Below are 15,291 nucleotides of genomic sequence, written 5' to 3' on the forward strand. Positions count from 1 at the left end.
TAGGACTGACTTGTCCTTGCTCAGCCCATTGTTAGCAGTGTTAGCAAACGGAATGATTGTGCATGTCTTAGCATTTGAGTCCCAGGTGAGAACACCCCGATAGAATAGGCCTACCCCGGGCTGGTGAGATGGCTCAGTGGGTAAGAGCACCCGATTGCTCTTCTGAAGGTCCAGAGTTCAAATCCCAGCAACCACATGGTGGCTCACAACCATCTGTAACAAGATCTGACTCCCTCTTCTGGAGTGTGTGAAGACAGCTACAGTGTACTTACATATAATAATAAATAAATCTTTAAAAAAAAATAGGCCTACCCCTAGCTCCTCTGTGCTTGGCCCTTAGAGTCACCCAGCCTTCTTACTCTGCACAATCTCTCATCCAAATGCAGCAGCTATAATGGCCAGTGCTTTCACCTTCCCCCACACTCCCCTTCCGCATTGACACTCACCAAGAACAGCGTGAGGGGTGGTGACATTTTAGAATGCCTACATGACACCTGGCTCTTGTGGAGGTTCTCTGCACCCTGGGAAAGTCACCTTCAGAGGAAACCCAGATGGACAGGTACCTCTGAGTTTCAGCAAGTCTGAGGAGGCCCAAGTGTGCATTGGTTCAGGTTCCCAGGGGCTGCTGGGTCATAAGCCACACGGAGTGGAAGGCCACTTTCCCCAGTATGCCCTGGTCTAGTCTAAAAGCTGAGAGGGTCCAGACTGCAGATTCAGGTCCCCACTGTGTGGGAAGCCAGCTGGGGATCTCTGTGTTTTTTTTTTTTTCTAATTTCTTCCTTATGACCCTCAGAGGTTGCCGTGAGGGCCATGTGAGGCGATGCAGGTGAAACAGCACACGCGGGAGGTGTGGACATTTCTTGGTATTGTGAGACTCAGTGGAATCATATTCATTGGCGAGGGATTTTCTGCCATCTAGGTTTTTAAGAGAATATAAAAACAGAGTACACACGTTGCTGGATTTTATGACCCTTTGAAAAATGCAAGACAAATGTTTTTCATAAATACAAGAAAGTTCTGGACCTTAGAAATTGCAGGCTGTGTTCACTATCATAAAGCCTGTTGTAATTGGGTTACAGTAATTTCACCACTACATTATAAACAGCAGCCAAGACTATAGGACTTGCAATAATACTCAGAGATTATCTTATTTGTTTATTATATGAGTGCAGTTATGAAAGGGACGGTCATAGGACTCTGTGTTTGGAGTTGGGGTGGAAGGCAGAAGACACAATTCGGTCAGCTGGGTGCATCCCGAGACAGTGGCTCCATATCTAAGAGTCAATAACAGTAAGCCTCAGGTAAGCGGGGCATGGTGGAGGGAGAATAGAGTTGGGTGGTGGCCCTGGAGTTACTGACAAGGAATGGAGGAGCAGGGATGACTCCCTGGAACCCTCGACAATGGTGTCATGGCAGAACCTGACTCCTGTGTAGGAACTGCTAACACCATCAACCCCAAGTGTTTCTCCAAAGAGCTCCGAAGTAGCCAGTCAGCCATCCAAATCCTGTAACAGTCAGACACATCTACAAGGGGCTACCATCATTGCTTGTCAGGAGTCTTCTCCAAGTGGGAGGAGGCATGACCACACTGGAAAGCTGCCCCTCTGCTGGACCTGAGGGAAGCCTGGGGCAGTTACTACTGACTCTTCCTCTCCAGTACCCAGTTTCATAGAAGCATTGCCTTAGCCTCTCCCGCTTTACCGCCTCCCCCTCAAGCCCCCAGTTGCAGATCTGAACCCTTCTGTCCCAAACCCGCCTATACCATGCTGTCTCTAACATGCACATCTATGACAAAGTTGACTTTGAAATTCGGCACAGTGCGTTTAACAGTAGCTTCCACAAAGCAGAACGGTCTCAGTATTGATTCAGGTGGATTCCACACACCACCTTCTTCAATGTCTTATCATACTGTATCTTTGGGCCTCAGAGGATGGCACTGAAACTCAGACACTGACACCACAGAGAAAGCACGAGCAGTTAGGCTGGCAAGATTTACCAATGAAATCACTCCTGCCTGTCACTCTTAGTGGGCTGCTTTCTGCTAATCGATGTGAGGTGTTTCAATGTGCTTGTTTTCCAATGCAAACGGTGGAACCCATGGCCTTGAGCATGCTGGGGAAGTGTTCTGCCGCCAAGCAGATTTCTTCAGATCCCTCCCTCCTCTCTCCTGCTCTCCCTTCCCCGTTCCCTCTTCTCTTTTCCTTTCTCTTCCCTTCCTCTCCCCTCTTCTTTCTCCCCTTCCCTTCTCTTCCTTTCCTTCTCCTACTCTCCTTTCTCCTCCCTTCCCTCTTCCCCCCTCCCTTCCCCTCTCTTTTCTTCTTCCCTCCTCTCCCTTCTCCCCATCTCCCCTCCTCTCCTCTCCCCTTCCCCCATCTTTTCCCTCCCCCCTTCCTTCTTTTTTTTTTCTTTTTGGTGGCAGGGACTCACTGTGCAGTCCTCACTTGGAACTAACTGTGTAGATGGCCTGGCTGCCCTCATGCCTCCGCCTCTTAAGCCTTGATTGGCAGACATGTAGTGCAGGCCTGACCTCCAGTTATTTTCCTCTGTGAATGTGGTTAGCTGTGTTCTTAGGGAACTGTCTGTCTCACTCAAGTAGCTGCTTTGTTGGATAAAGGTTTCTGTTGGGTGTGATATTTCATACCTGCCATCTCTGTGGCAGTGCCCCTCCCTGTTTCTGATCATTTGGAGTTGTCTCCCTCTTGCTCTGTTAGCTTGCGTGGGCTTTCTAAGTTTAATTGATCTTTTCAAAGCGCCAGTGTGTGTGTTGTTTTAATATTTTTTCTGTTTTCCTTTTTGTTGTTGTTTGTTGTGTTGCTTGTTTTGTTTTATTTTGTTTCTAGACAGGGTTTCTCTGTGTAGTTCTGGCTGTCCTGGAACTCAATCTGTAGTTCAGGGTGGTTTGGAACTCACCAAGATCTGCCTGCCTCTGCCTCTGGAGTGCTGTGATTAAAGGCATGTGCTAGGCAGAGCCTGGAAGCTAACTCCTCAGGCAGTCCCACAACACCCAGAAGAAGCTCCACCCCCAGGCACTTTAACAGGCCCAGAACCACAGGATCTCAGGATCCCAGGATTCCAGGAGCTTGATCACACCAGGATCTCAAGGTGCCAGAAAGCTTGACTCTCAGGAGTTCTGACATACCCAGGGTCTCAGGATCACAGGATCCCAGAATCACAGGATCCCAGAGACAGCTGAACTCTGAGGAGTTTTGACACAATCAGGATCACAGGAAGGACAGGCTCCAGTCAGATATAGTGAGGGCAGGTAGCTCTAGAGATAATCAGATGGCAGGAAGCAAGCATAAGAACATAAGCAACAGAAACCAACATTACCTGGCATCATCAGAACTCAATTCTCCCACCATAGCAAGTACTGGATACAACATCACACCAGAAAAGCAAGATTCCAATCTAAAACAACTTCTCATGACAGTGATAGAGGACTTTAGGAAGGACATAAATAACTCCCTTAAAGAAATACAGGAGAACACAGGTAAACAGCTAGAAGCCTTTAAAGAGGAAACAAAAATCCCTTAAAGAATTACAGGAAAACACAATCCAACAGGTGAAGGAAATGAACAAAACCATCCAAGATCTAAAAATGGAAATAGAAACAATAAAGAAATCACAAAGGGAGACAACCCTGGAGTTAGAAAACCTAGGTAAGAGATCAGGAGTCATAGATGCAAGCATCACCAATAGAATACAAGAGATAGAAGAGAGAATCTTAGGGGCAGAAGATACCATTGAAAACATTGACACAACGGTCAAAGGAAATGCAAAATGCAAAAAGCTCCTAACTCAAAATATCCAGGAAATCCAGGACACAATGAGAAGACCAAACCTAAGGATAATAGGTATAGAAGAGAGTGAAGATTCCCAATTTAAAGGGCAAGTAAATGTCTTCAACAAAATTACAGAAGAAAACTTCCCTAACCTAAAGAAAGAGAAGAACATGAACATACAAGAAGCCTACAGAGCCAGTAGTGGTGGCGCACGCCAGTAGGATTTGCTGAAGGAGGCAGAGGCAGGAGGATCACGAGTTCGAGGCCAGCCTGGGCTACACATTTTATTAAAAAAAAAAAAAAAAAAAAAAAAAAAAAGAAGCCTACAGAACTCCAAATAGATTGGACCAGAAAAAATTTTCCTCCCATCACATAATAATCAAAACATCAAATGCACTAAACAAAGAAAGAATATTAAAAGGAGTAAGGAAAAAAGGTCAAGTAACATATAAAGGCAGACCTATCAGAATAACACCGGACTTCTCACCAGAGACTATGAAAGCTAGAAGGTCCTGGGCAGATGTCATACAGACCCTAAGAGAACACAAATGCCTGCCCAGGCTACTATACCCAGCAAAACTCTCAATTACCATAGACAGAGAAAACAAAATATTCCATGGTAAAACAAAATTTATACAATATCTTTCCATAAATCTAGCCCTACATAGGATAATAGATGGAAAACGCTAACACAAGGAGGGAAACTACACCCTAGAAAAAGCAAGAAAGTAATCTTTCAACAAACCCCAAAGAAGATAGTCACACAAACATGATTACACCTCTAACAACAAAAATAACAGGAAGTAACAACCACTTTTCCTTAATATCTCTTAACATCAATAAGAGGTTATAACAGAGAATGCCTACATGCATATACACGAGGAGCAATGATCTGGCTTGCCTTTCACCATTTGTCTTGGAGGGTCATGGGGGAAGTTTAAGACTGTAGTTTTGTTTAGACAAACTCAGTCAATATCTTAGCTCTGGTTTTTGCACATGTGGTGTGTATCTTCTTTATGACCTTAGGTTAATGGTAACCTTTGAAATGTGCCTTAAAGTTTTAGAAGTCTGCTGTTATTTCAGAAGCAATCAAGCAATCCTGTTAGAAAAGGAACTCAAATGTCTCTGTAGGAGTTGCCATTTGGAAGCAATGGTAGCCCTTGCATGCTGGCTTTTTCTGCAGAATAAATGCATACTATCTGAGTGTGGGACTCAGAAATTTTCAGACCCTTACGGAGTCACTATTTTTTACTTGTTATTCATAGTTAGGACACTAAGGCCATGTGTTTTAGGTTTTTCTTCAAGTAATGACTTTTAATATTAGAGAGGTGTTAATTCCTCTCTAATCTTGCTGTAACGACATCCCGCAGATTCTGATAGGTTATATTCCCATTCTTGAACAAAGTTCAAAATTTTTCTCAGACTAAAAAATTATGGTGTGTTGTAGCAGGAATGGCGAGGTCACCTCTATGTAAACGCTGGGGGCTGCACAGCTACAAAGGCATCTCCTACAGGAGGATCTAACGGAGGACTGCCTGAGAGAGCAAGGATTGCTGGTGCAGACAATGCCAGCCAATCAGGAACTGCCGTTTAGAAGAGATGCTTTCTTGGGGCCAATGGGGACTCGGATGGAGGGTTTTAAAGGAGCTTGCAGCAGTGTTCAGAGAGCTTGCTGCTGTGTTTCTCACCTGCTCCCAGAATCTGTGTCATTGACTGCACCACCTCACCTCCAACCCCCAAAGGAAGGTAGGGTCAGGAGGCGAGTAGTCTGAGGCACAGACATGTGTGTATGTGTGCAAATGTGTGTGTTTGCACACCATGGCATGCACTCGGAGGTCAGAGGACAACTTGTGGGAGGGAGTTGGTTCTCTCCTTCCACCAGGTGGGTTCCAAGGATCAAACTCAGGTTTTTAGGCTTTTTTGGTACACATGGCAGATGCGTCCTGCCTGTCCCATTTTGCCTGTTTTGGCTTTTGTCTCTGATCCAGGTACATTATTAGTTTACAAATATGTGGATTTTATTTTTAGGTAGTCTGCCATCTTTTCTAATCTTTTTCATTTATGGAGAGAAAATGTATACGTCATGATTCAAATACTTTTACATTTATTACAATTTGCTTTCTAGCCTAGAATGTGGTCCTTTTGGCAAATAGAGCCATACTGTACTGGAAAAGAAAATAAATTATATACCACTGTGTGGTGAGCTGTTCCATAAATATTGATTAAGTCAAGTTGATTGGTAGTGCGGTGGGGTCTTTTATGTATTTATTGATTTTTCTTTCTTTCTGTTCTTAGTAATTACTGAGAGAGAGATATTAAAACCCATGAAAAATAACTGCAGATTTTCCTACAGGTAGTTTCAGGGTTTAAGTTTCTATTGTTGCCTCTTGTCCATTTCTTTAAGACCATGCGGGATGCCCTGCTCAGCATTAACTGTCAACTTGACCCAGCCCAGAATCACCTGAAGAAGGTGTCTTAGTTGAGTAGTTGATATCATCAGGTGTTGCGGTAAATATTTATAGGCCGCTCAATACTCCCAGCTCTGTACCCTCCATAGAGCTCTGGATTCACAAATGAAAGACACGCCAGTTTAATTTTTATCATGCCTTAACAGTGCAACAGGGCTTCTCCCTAACTCCACATGGCTAACCCACTTTCCCCTCCAATATTCCTGAGTTATACTTGCTAAATCTATATTTCATCTCTGCTACCCTAGACCCAATCTGGGGAGTGTGGGGCCACTTACCCGGAGTCTTACCTGTTAGTGGGCTCTTTAGTCTGATCGCTCTGCTTCCCCATCATGGTCATTCTACCCCTTCTTTCCTTAGCATTTCTTGCCTGGGAATCCAAAAAGTCCTGCCTCTCTCCCCTTTCCCAGCCATTGGCCACTGGCCCTTCAATGACCCGGCAAAAAAACAACTGTTGGCAGGGACCTTCAGCGGATGTGCAAATTCCCACCTAAGCACAAAACAAACTCCCAATAATCAGGTTGGCCTGTGGGTGTGTCTTGGGTGGAGACTGTCTTGATTTGTATCTGATGTAAGAGGGTCCAGCCCATTGTGGCTGGTACCACCGCAGGCAGCTGCTGTATCCTGGGCTGTATCAGAAAGCTGAGTAAGTAGGAGCCTGAGAAAGAGCCAGCCAGCAAGCCGCGTTCTTCCAGGTTCCTGCCTCCAGTTCCTGCCCTGACTTCCCTCAGTGGTGGGCTGTGAACCGGAAGTGTAAGTCCAATAGCGTTTCTCCCTCCTGGAGGCGGAGCCACCAGACCACCAGCTGGGGGCCAAGTGTTCAATACACACAGCCTGTAGGGATGTAGGTTCAAACCTTCCAGGATGTGTGGCAGAGTAATGGCTTACATTACGAGATCACAGAAGAATGGAGGGACATTGGTGTGGAATGTGAGGATCTAAAAAATGTTAAGTATCTGAACAAGGGCAGAGACATGAGAACAGAGTGGGATTTGGACAAATATTTCTGAATCCGAAACACCAAGGGTTAGAGTGTTTTCTCACAGCAACTGTAGGTCACACCTACTCCAACCAGGACACACCTCCTAATCCCTCTCGAGTAGTGCTGGTCCCAGATGACCAAGCGGTCAAATATATGATGCTATGAGGACCTTTTTTTATTCGAACCACCACAATGTGTCTGTGTTCTTAACTACAGCAAGGAACATACCTTATTTTCTTTGCTTTATCCCTTCCTGCAGAACATCGATGTGGGTTTTTCTTTATGGCTTTTTCTTTCTTTCTTTTTTTTCCTCAGTTTGTGGCAATCTTACAACAGGCAAATCCATTAAAATCTACTCACACTATTTTCCCAATAGCTACGACGGTTGTTACTGGTTTTCTTTATATATATGCATATATATATATATATATATATATATATATACACACACACACACAATACATATATATATATTTGTTTGCTTTTCAAGACAGGGTTTCTCTGTGTAGCCCTGGCTGGCCTGTGGCCTGGATCTCACTCTGTAGACCAGGCTGGCCTCAAACTCAGAAATCTGCCTGCCTCTGCCTCCCAAGTGCTGGGATTAAAGGTGTGTGCCACCACTGCCTGGCTTCAGCAATATTTTAAATTAAGGTCTATACCTTGTATTTTAAAACATCTCCCTATCACACACTCATCAGTGTGGTGCAACTTGTATGCTCACCGGGAGACCAGAGATTTTATGGGGTTCACTTTATTGCAGCATTTGCTTTACGGCAGAGTGGACCTGTAATAGCATGAAGTGTGCCTGTGGATTTCAGGGTCTTGCATCTTCCTTCAGAAGCTGCCATCTTCATTGACTGTTGTCCATCTCAGAATTTGCCCGTGTTTTGGGGCTATGTTCCAATTATTCACAGGTAGGAGGACAGCCCCATGCCTTGAATGTGGGACCTGATTTTACCTAATTTTTTTTTCTTTCTTCTTTCTTCTTCTTTTTTTTTTTTTTTTACTTTCAGTCTCCAAAATAATGGGTTCCTTCATGACATTTTCATTTCGTTTCATTCTATTCCTCCAGGAAACTAGAGTCCACAAAAGCCATTCTTGGACTCTGTGTCTTTTCAGGAGTCATTTCTGAATGTCTCTTATTTTCTTTCTTTCTTTCTTTCTTTTTTTTTTAAAATACCCTGAATTTCTGACTCCAACAAAATTGCTATTTTACATTTTTGTTAATATGATTTTCTTGCATTCCAGGATATAGAAAATCTATTTTAGTCAATTTTCTCAAATCCCAGGTCGTGATAGCCTTCTCTCTCCAGGGAGTTGATACTGTGAACTGGCATTTGGTTAGTCATGCTAGACTTGACGCACCTGTCCATTGGGCTACGAGGCATTCTAGAAAGCTGTGGCTAATTCAGCTGCCCCATGAAGGGTAACGGAACTGTTACTGCAGCTGGAGAAGATAGTTCTATCCCTGGGTGGGCTGATCACCACTCAACAACCCACAGAGACGCTTCTGATGGTCGCCCATCTCACAGACAAGGAAGTGGAGTGCAGAGGTTCAACGGGTGTGGGTGAGGGCCAGGCTCTGGGCCTCCGAGCTTGACTCAGAGATATCTGACGTTGACAGGTCTATTCTTAGTGATAGTAGAAGACCATTTGGTCAGATACAACCACTTCCTGTTCTCAGAATAACCTTTGCTCCAGTCAGGAGCCCTACATGTTTCCCTGACTCCAGTGTCTGCTCTGTACCCTGTGGATTGGTTTCTGGATCCTTGTAGAAACCAAGATTTTAGGATGCACAAAACCTTTCCAAAGGATGAAGTCATCTTTGCTTACACCTGGCATGTATCCTCCATGCAGTGCAGATTGTTTCTGCAGTACTTCCGATGCATGATGTGTAGACAGGTCTGGCCATTGGTACTTCATATGGAGCTGTATAGCCTGCCTAGTGTTCAACTCCTGGGTGGGAGACTTTGAGTGCTCTTGCATGCACTGACATACGATGTACATGGACTAGATGCTTGATCAAAAGGAATTCTCCATGGAGGTATCACCCAGCCTGCTTCCTCCTGAGCCCTCTCTCCTTGACTTGTAGAAGTGTCTTCTGATATGTCGTTACAGGCTTGCTTCTCGGTATGTGTGTCTCAGTCAGTGTTCTATTGCTGTAAAGGGGACACCATGATCATGGCAGCTTTTTAAAAAAGAAAGCATTCAATTGGGACTTGCTGACAGTTGCAGAGTTAAGTCTGTTATCCTCAAGGCAGGAAGCATGGTGACACACAGCAGACATGGTGCTGGAGCATTCTACCTCTGGATCTGAAGGCAGTAGGAAGAGAGAAAGCCACTGGGCCTGGCTTCAGCTTCTGAAAGCCTAAAGCCCATACACAGGGTCACACCTACTCCAATCAGGCCACACCTTTTAATCCCTCTCGAGTAGTGCCGGTCCCAGATGACCAAGCATTCAAATATATGAAGCTATGAGGACCATTTTTTTGTTTGTTTGTTTGTTTTTGTCTTTCGAGACAGGGTTTCTCTGTGTAGCCCTGGCTGTCCTGGAACTCACTTTGTAGACCAGGCTGGCCTCGAACTCAGAAATCCGCCTGCCTCTGCCTTCTGAGTGCTGGGATTAAAGGCGTGCACCACCATGACCAGCTCCAGGTATGTTTTTTCAAGGTCCTGACTCCAGGCCAACAAACATGGCTCAGAAGATAAAGATGCTTGGTGCTCAAGGCTGGCCTCCTGACTTCAGCATCCAAAACCGAAGCACCTTAGTTAGGGTCTTATTGCTGTGAAGAGATACCATGACCATGGCAACTCTTATAAGGGACAACATTTAATTGGGGCTGGCTTACAGGTTCAGAGATTCAATCTATTATCAAGGTAGGATCATGGCAATGTCTAGGCAGATATGGTGCTGGAGGAGCTGAGAGTTCTACTTTTTGTTCCAAAAGCAGCTAGGAGAAGACTGGCTCCCACGTGGCTGGGGAGAGGGTCTCATTGCTTACCCACACAGTGACACACTTCCTCCAACAAGGCCACACCTCCTAATAGTGCACCTCCCTGGGCCGAGCATATTCAAACCACCACCCTAAATGTAGTGGTTTGAATGAGAATGCCACATCCCTTTCTCCAACCCTGGTAGGCTCATATGTTTGAACACTTGGTCCACAGTTGGTGGACCTAGGAGTTTGGGAGGGCCTAGGAGATTGAAGAGGTGTGTCACTGTGGGTGGATCAAGATGTGAGCTCTCAACTGTCCCTGCTGTGATGCCTTCACTCTACCATCATGGACTCTAGCCCTCTGAAGCTGCATGCCCAATTAAATGCTTTCAAAACTGCCTTAGTTATCATGTTTTGTCACAGGAATAGAAATGTAGCTAAGACACTATGTAAAGGTAGGTAGTGTCTGACAGCCATGTATTCCCTGTAGCCTGCACACACATAGAGTCCTTACATATATTCTGTCTGTCTGCCTCTCTCTGTTTCTCTCTGTCTCTGTCTCTCTCTGTCTATGTGTGTCTCACATGCACTTTTCTTTCTTTTTTTTTTTTTTTTTAACAATCCTATCTCCAAATACAGTCTCACACTGGAGTACCGGGATCAAGACTTCTGTGTGACTGATGAACTGATTCAGCCCACAGTGGTGACTCTCAAATGGCTTTTCAGGTGGCTCAGCCCCCAAGTCGCTTCCCAGACTTCCCCAGGTTCTAGGGTGGGGTGGGAGAATGCCTTGAGCTTTTGGCCCATCCATCAGTAGGATCATTTGTCTTTGCTTCCACCTCTGAACCCTGCAGAACTGTCTACTGGTTGAACTTGAGAAGAAAGAAGGTAGCTCTGCCCAGGACATGTGTCAATCAAAATCTTACTTTTAAAAACTCAAGTGAAAAGATCAAAGACTGTGGGTTGGGAGGTGGGCCAGGGCAGTGCCCAGAGGAAGGTGTCCTTCCAAATGTCACCAGCAGGGGTCAGACGAGCTCAGAAACATAAGCCCCCCCCCCCCCAAGACCCTAATCTCTCTCTCCCTCCCTCGGTCCCTCCCTCCCTCCCTCCCTCCCTTCCTCCTCCCTTCCCTTACCTCCTCCCTCCTGCTTTCCAGGTCCTTCCTGCCTTGGGCTGCAGCCCAGAGCACAAATTTGTAAAAAGTAACCACAATTTTGCAACAAGGGGCTGGGAAAGAAGAACATTCCCCCCCCCCCCACCCTTTTAAGCATGGTGTGGGGATGACTGAGTATAATCCACTTGTGCAGTGTCGGCCACTTGGGGACAGGATGGCCTCTGTAGGGTGAGGTGGAAGGACACTCTACAGAGAATCCCACTTACCACTGGATCAGCAGTTCCCAAGCCAGAGCTCCTGCTGAGTTCACATATAGTGCTTACACATTCCCTCAGTCCATGTCTTAGGAACGGCCTTCCCCGCTGTGACTGTGCTGCCACCCCTTCCCATTAAGGCAAGGGGCTCACTCCTTCCACTCACAAAGCCCCCATCCCTTCCTGCTCATTGAGAAGAGAGAAAAGGAGGAGCCAGAAAACGACCTGAGCGAAGTGTGTGTAGGAGGCACAGATCTTTATGTCTAGACCCTTGTACAACGGCCATGATGTGCTTGGAAGAACAGAGGCTGAGGTAGGCTGGAGGATGGCCTTCTAAGACACATCCTAACTTCCGGGACCATGAACAAGTGACCCCTGTGGCTAAGGGACTTTGCAGGCTTAGTTGCCAAGTTTAAGATGAGAGAAGACCCTAGGCTACTGAGCACAATTTGTCATGGCGTCTTTGTGAGGTCGAGGCAGGAGGCTCAAGGCAGGGGCTATGTGACCGTGCCTTAGAATTTCCCCAAACTGATGGGTTTGAATAGAATCATAAGGTAGTAGATGCCAGGAATATAATATAATAAATAGGATGCCAGGAAGGACAGAGGCCTCTGGATTCTGGAATGGCTGGGGAAGAGTCTTCTAGAATCTGTAGAGGAACACAGCCCACGCTAACCTCCAGAATCACACACTTTGTCTCTGTGCATTAGGAATTTTGCATGGCTTTCAAGCACTACTGTCTCCAACTCTGTGTTCGAGCAACAGCAAGGAACCCTTAAAGTGCTGGTGCCAGCTGCTGTCCTGGTTTTGATCTGGTGGGCTGGCCATTTCTTTCATTGACCATTGTTCCTTTTTCAGCTGGTGTGGCCCTGGCTAAAGAGCGATGGTTATATTAAAAAGGAGGGCTCCTAAGAACATACAAAATAGATGGGTGGCATCTTCAAGTGCGGGGAGTCTGTAGTTCCTGGAAGTGAGGCAGTTCCTCTGTTCTCTCCAAACCAGTGCACATGTTGCAATGTGGTATCCTAATCCAGACCTCTGCTCTGGCCTCTGCAGTGGCTGGCAGGACAGCGGATCCACGGGTGGCAGTGACGAAGGTCTGAGCCATGGCTATTCCCCCTGAGTATCGAGTGTGTTTTGTTCTTTCCTCCAGTCACACCGGGCAAGAGGCTAGGATGCCTTTGTAATCATTATCACAGCCCCTCGTGCCTTGGCATAGGGCAGTCACCTCTTCCTGGAAAGCTCGGGCTGCCTCAGTTGCTTGAGATCCAGTTTCTCCAGTTAAAGACCGAGTTGGCCCCGTGTGTCAGTGTCTTTACTGGCGGATTCACCAGGTCCCACTTTCCGTCCTCTCTGTTTTCCTCACAGAAGCACATGCCCAGAGATGGAATCTGGAAGAGGGTTTAGTATGTTTATAATATTCTGTTACAAGTCAATCAACGTTGGAGCATTTCTTAAACCCACTGAAAATGTGCCTCCCGGTCATGGAGGGGACCCAATGGTCCCAGGCTGCCAGGGAGCCATGGAACCAATGCCAGCACCTACCATTTAATTTCGCCTGGGGATGCTCAACGCTCCCAACAACGGGTTACATTGTTACCTAGAGATTCATTACAACTTGGAGTGGGACTGCTAAGCATTCTGGGAGCCATGGGTTAGTCCTCCTTTCCCACAGAATTACCAGGCCCACATATCTAAGGGGGTGGGAGACCCTGCCAACTGGCTATAAGCTATCTTACCCGTGCCTCAGCAACACAGAAAGGTTCCGGATTGCGGGTTTAGACTATAGGACAAAGCACAAGGTGAAACGTTGGACCTCTGTGCCTTCATATGTAAAATGGACCAGCCCATTGGACCCTTGTGTTAAGGCTTCTCTGTCCACATGCCTTTCTTACCAGTACTGCCTCACCCTCTTTTTAACGTCTAGGAATTCTTTGGTCAGACAAAATTTGCAAACATCCCAAGATGCAGGGAGGAATCTAAGCAGATGCTACTGCTGACTCAGGGGAAAAAAATCATCCCATCTGCAAACAGGGACTGCCAGGAGGGTGTAATGGGCTAGTCAGTGGAAAGCCTTGAATACTCAGGGTCCTGCATGCTGGTCCTGATTGGAAGGACCAGTCCTTTCAGTTATCTGTCAGCAGAGCCCTTGGATAAACTTCTGATCTGGGCTGTCTAATGTGGAGTGGGGTGGATGAAGACTCTTAAGTGGTCAGCATAAGAAAGTTCTAGAGTTTAGAATTTATAGGAATCATTTTTTCTCTTGTCCTTGTTCTCGTCTTCCTCTTCCTCCTCTTTCTCCTCTTCTTCCTCCTTCCCCTCCTCCTCCTCTTCCCTTTTCCTTCTCTCTTCCCTCCTTTCTCCTTCAACTGGGGTTCCCTATGTTGCTTAGAGAACCCGTAACTCATAAGCTCATGAGGTCAGCCTGCCTCAGCCTGCCGAGTAGCTGCAATTACAGCAAGCATGCCCCATCATGCCTAGCTCTCATTGGTAATTTTCTATACCAATAGAGTCAGGGTACAGGATCACTGGTTAATTATCTTGATGAGGAAGAGAGAGAGAACTGGTCACCAGGGGAAAAGAGCTAGTCTAAGATGAATAATTCATGGTCTGGCGACCTCCCTCTCTGATCTGCTGGAGTGCTATATTCAATAGGGCACTCAAAGTGCCACCAAAGCATGTTTGTCACCAGTTTGTCATTGGAGTCTTTCATGAGACTGGCCCAGCACCTGGTCATGCTACAAATAGCTACAGTGAGTTCCCATTTGTCCTTTGACAGGTGACTCAGAAGGTGAGTGGGTGGAAGTTCCTTCCATCTGTCAGTACCCCTCCCAGGCCCCCCTGAGGAAGGCAGGACCACACAGGGTCTAGCCTTCTCTTACTCAAACAGTGACTCCTGACTCCTCACAGGACCCTTATACTCTCAGAGCCGCAAGAGATGGGCTATGGGCTAGCTCTGAAACTTCTTGACATTGCTGGTTGCAAAGAACCGGGGAGACTGCCACTCGGGTGTTAGGGTGACAGGTTTACCCACAGCTCCTGCAGGTATGCCCTCCATGAGAGCAGATAGGCACATTCACATAGCCAGCCCTGGATTTGATGGATGCTTGTCATTCTATAAAGAGTGCCATGACCCAGCGCTTGCTTCACTTGGAGGCTAAAGAGGTATAAGAGGGTCACATACCTTTCTTACCAGTTGGGCGAAATCCCCACATTCTCTGGGTGGGAGCCCGAGGAGCGGCCTCGTGCAGGAGTCGAGCGCTGAGCTGTGGCTCACGATGAGGGTGATGCCCACTGTAGACAAAACACGTCAAGGTCAGAGCAGGCCCAGAGAGCACTTTGCAACATATAATCCTCTTCAATGTCTTATGGGTCCAGCTACCGTGCCCCTATGAGGTGGTGGGTAGGAAGTAGCAAGAGTAGGAAGACCCAGTCTTTTGCCATGATTTAGAGCACACCACCTTGTGATGTGGGGCCTAGGGCTAGGGTGTGGTGACTGTGTGCCAGCTTCAAGGATGGTATACGGATGATCTGAGTCTCTATCCTCTTGTGGCTGGCTGCCTAGGTCCTGTCAGCCACAGGTGGGTGTGTGATGGCTGCTATCCAGACCCGAGCCAATCACTTTATCTGGCTTATCACTGTGAGCCTGAGATGCTGCCTGCTTTAGATAAGGGTTAGCGGGACTTGGGGAGCCACCTCAGATGACATGATGGGATCCAGCACCTCGGTGTGGGTCTCACACTGGAGAGGCAGCG

General features: G+C 46.6%; 1 protein-coding gene across 2 annotated transcripts in view; it reads right to left on the reverse strand.

The window, feature by feature from the left end:
* Positions 1-11,824: 11,824 nt before the first annotated feature.
* Positions 11,825-15,291, reverse strand: part of Ubash3a (ubiquitin associated and SH3 domain containing A) — a 33,853-nt gene continuing 30,386 nt past the window's right edge. Inside the window, exons 13-14 of one of the 2 annotated variants that reach the window (XM_021149755.2) lie at positions 14,721-14,830; positions 11,825-12,927 (exon numbers count right to left, since the gene is read on the reverse strand). In XM_021149755.2, coding sequence (XP_021005414.1) covers positions 12,790-12,927; positions 14,721-14,830 — 248 coding nt within the window. In that variant the 3' untranslated portion in view covers positions 11,825-12,789. The remainder of the gene's footprint in view (positions 12,928-14,720; positions 14,831-15,291) is intronic. The other variant, XM_021149756.3, reaches the window with a different exon arrangement.

Source organism: Mus caroli, unplaced genomic scaffold (assembly GCF_978045245.1).
Source record: "Mus caroli unplaced genomic scaffold, Mus_caroli_1 scaffold_18, whole genome shotgun sequence".
Lineage (NCBI taxonomy): Eukaryota > Metazoa > Chordata > Mammalia > Rodentia > Muridae > Mus > Mus caroli.